General features: G+C 55.5%; 1 protein-coding gene across 1 annotated transcript in view; it reads left to right on the top strand.

The window, feature by feature from the left end:
* Positions 1-1796, top strand: part of ZBTB16 (zinc finger and BTB domain containing 16) — a 76090-nt gene that overhangs the window by 52987 nt on the left and 21307 nt on the right. The window contains exon 4 of the mRNA XM_009895937.1: positions 1106-1192. Within this exon, the coding sequence (XP_009894239.1) occupies positions 1106-1192 (87 nt within the window). The remainder of the gene's footprint in view (positions 1-1105; positions 1193-1796) is intronic.

Consider the following 1796-nt stretch of genomic DNA (forward strand, 5'->3'; position numbering starts at 1 on the left):
TTTGGGTTTTTACCCCTTCGCGAGCGTCCATGTGGCCCGTGCACACTCGGCTTGTTTTGAATGCAAACTTGACATCACGGCGAGGGCGGCGGAGAACAACATATGCACAGTAAACAGGCAGACTGTCGTATTGATTAACAGATGAGACCTCTATTATCGATCAACGCTTGGCGAGAAAATTTATCACTTTTAATTTCGCCGCTGCCAAATATTTCTGCCTGCGAGCCAGCCGTTACCGAGACAATTTAAAGGCGAAGGAATTCTCCTTTTAGTGCATCTTGTGTTACCCCCCTCTCTCTCTCCGCCACCTTTTCTGCCCACCTTTCTCCGCATCCCGTCGTGTTGGTGGGGCGGGGGGACGGGAAGGGGGTGAGCGATGCTGCCTGGACCTCTGGAAATGAGCGGCACGGCACGCTGCGGAGCCGTGCCCCCCGCCTCGAAGGCTGCTCTGTCACACTCAGCTCCTCGCAACAGATGAATCAAACCTCGAGATCTAAGAAATGGGTCCGCAGCTTTGCCCGGCGGCGATGCTTCGGACGTGGTGTGTATCGTTAATCTGCTTTTCTCTGGAAGTTGCTTATCTGCTGCCAGGCGTCCTGGTTTTTCCCTCGCCCAAACTGGCAGCACATGTTGATAGTGATTTTCTGAGAATTCCCCCCAATACCACATCTCTCTCCGATAGTCGAAGACGCCTCTGAGCTTCTCGCTCCATCGCACCGCCTCGGACCAGATGCATCCTCGGGTACTGTCCTCGGGTACCGGCAGCGGCGGCTGCGATGGGAAGGGGCAGGAAACCAATTACAATTAGATCGGTGACAATGCTAATGAAACACATTGATGTTTAATGATTTTTTTGTAAAAAAAAAACCCGCCCAAATATTTCATTTCTTCCTGGCAAGCAACACTGTGCTGTGCGTTGTGCTGTTCTCTGTGAGGAATTGGGACCGCGGGGTTAAGCAAGGCGACAGCGGGGGATGTAGAACATGGAACCCCCCCATGGCACAGGTCCTCGGGCTTGCATGAGGCCGGTGGCCGCAGCGATGTCCCTGCGCAGGTTTGAGCGAGCATCCCTCGAATAACCCTCCTCTCCCCTTTCTCTCTCCAGCGGGCGCCAAAGCCCTGGTCTGCGATCAGTGCGGCGCCCAGTTCTCGAAGGAAGATGCCCTGGAGACGCACAGGCAGACGCACACCGGTACGTGGCCCTCCCCTGTGTTCCCCTTTTCCCCCTTCGCCGTTGCTAGCCCACCGCCGGAACCTTTAGCCCAAGGAAGAGATTAAGCCTTTGCGGTTCCCGCGTCCCACCTGCCCCGGTCCGTTTGGTGGCTTTAATCTGGTGAAGGTAAGTCGGCTGTGTTTTCTGCTGAACTCCTGATTGGAAGTAGTTTTGTCCTCCTGTTGAAATCTGTGCGTGGCGGTTGCGAGGCCGTTTGCTGCCGACGTATGTCGGTCTGGTTTTGCTGAGTTGGTAATGGGGGTGTTGGCGGAAGGAGGAGCACAACCAGAGCATCCCTGCACCGCGCACTGGTCGCCCTTGGTTTCTCAAGCCACGTGCACCAAAATTCGACCAGCACGCCGGCACTGGGCTGCTGTTTGAGGTTTAAGAGAAGCTTCCCAAGGGAGAAATACCATTGTTGTGAGTGTTTTGGATGCTCGGGAGCCCAAGAGCGATGAGCTACAAATCGTTTGCGAACCCCAGCCTACGCCGATAGTTGCGTTCCCGTTTTCCAGAGCGTTCATCGGGATAATTGCGTTGCGTCTGGAGCTCTGGGGAGGTTTGGCCACGCTGCCGTGGCGGG

The sequence above is a fragment of the Charadrius vociferus genome, unplaced genomic scaffold, assembly GCF_000708025.1.
Source record: "Charadrius vociferus isolate BGI_N301 unplaced genomic scaffold, ASM70802v2 scaffold172, whole genome shotgun sequence".
Classification (NCBI taxonomy): Eukaryota; Metazoa; Chordata; class Aves; order Charadriiformes; family Charadriidae; genus Charadrius; species Charadrius vociferus.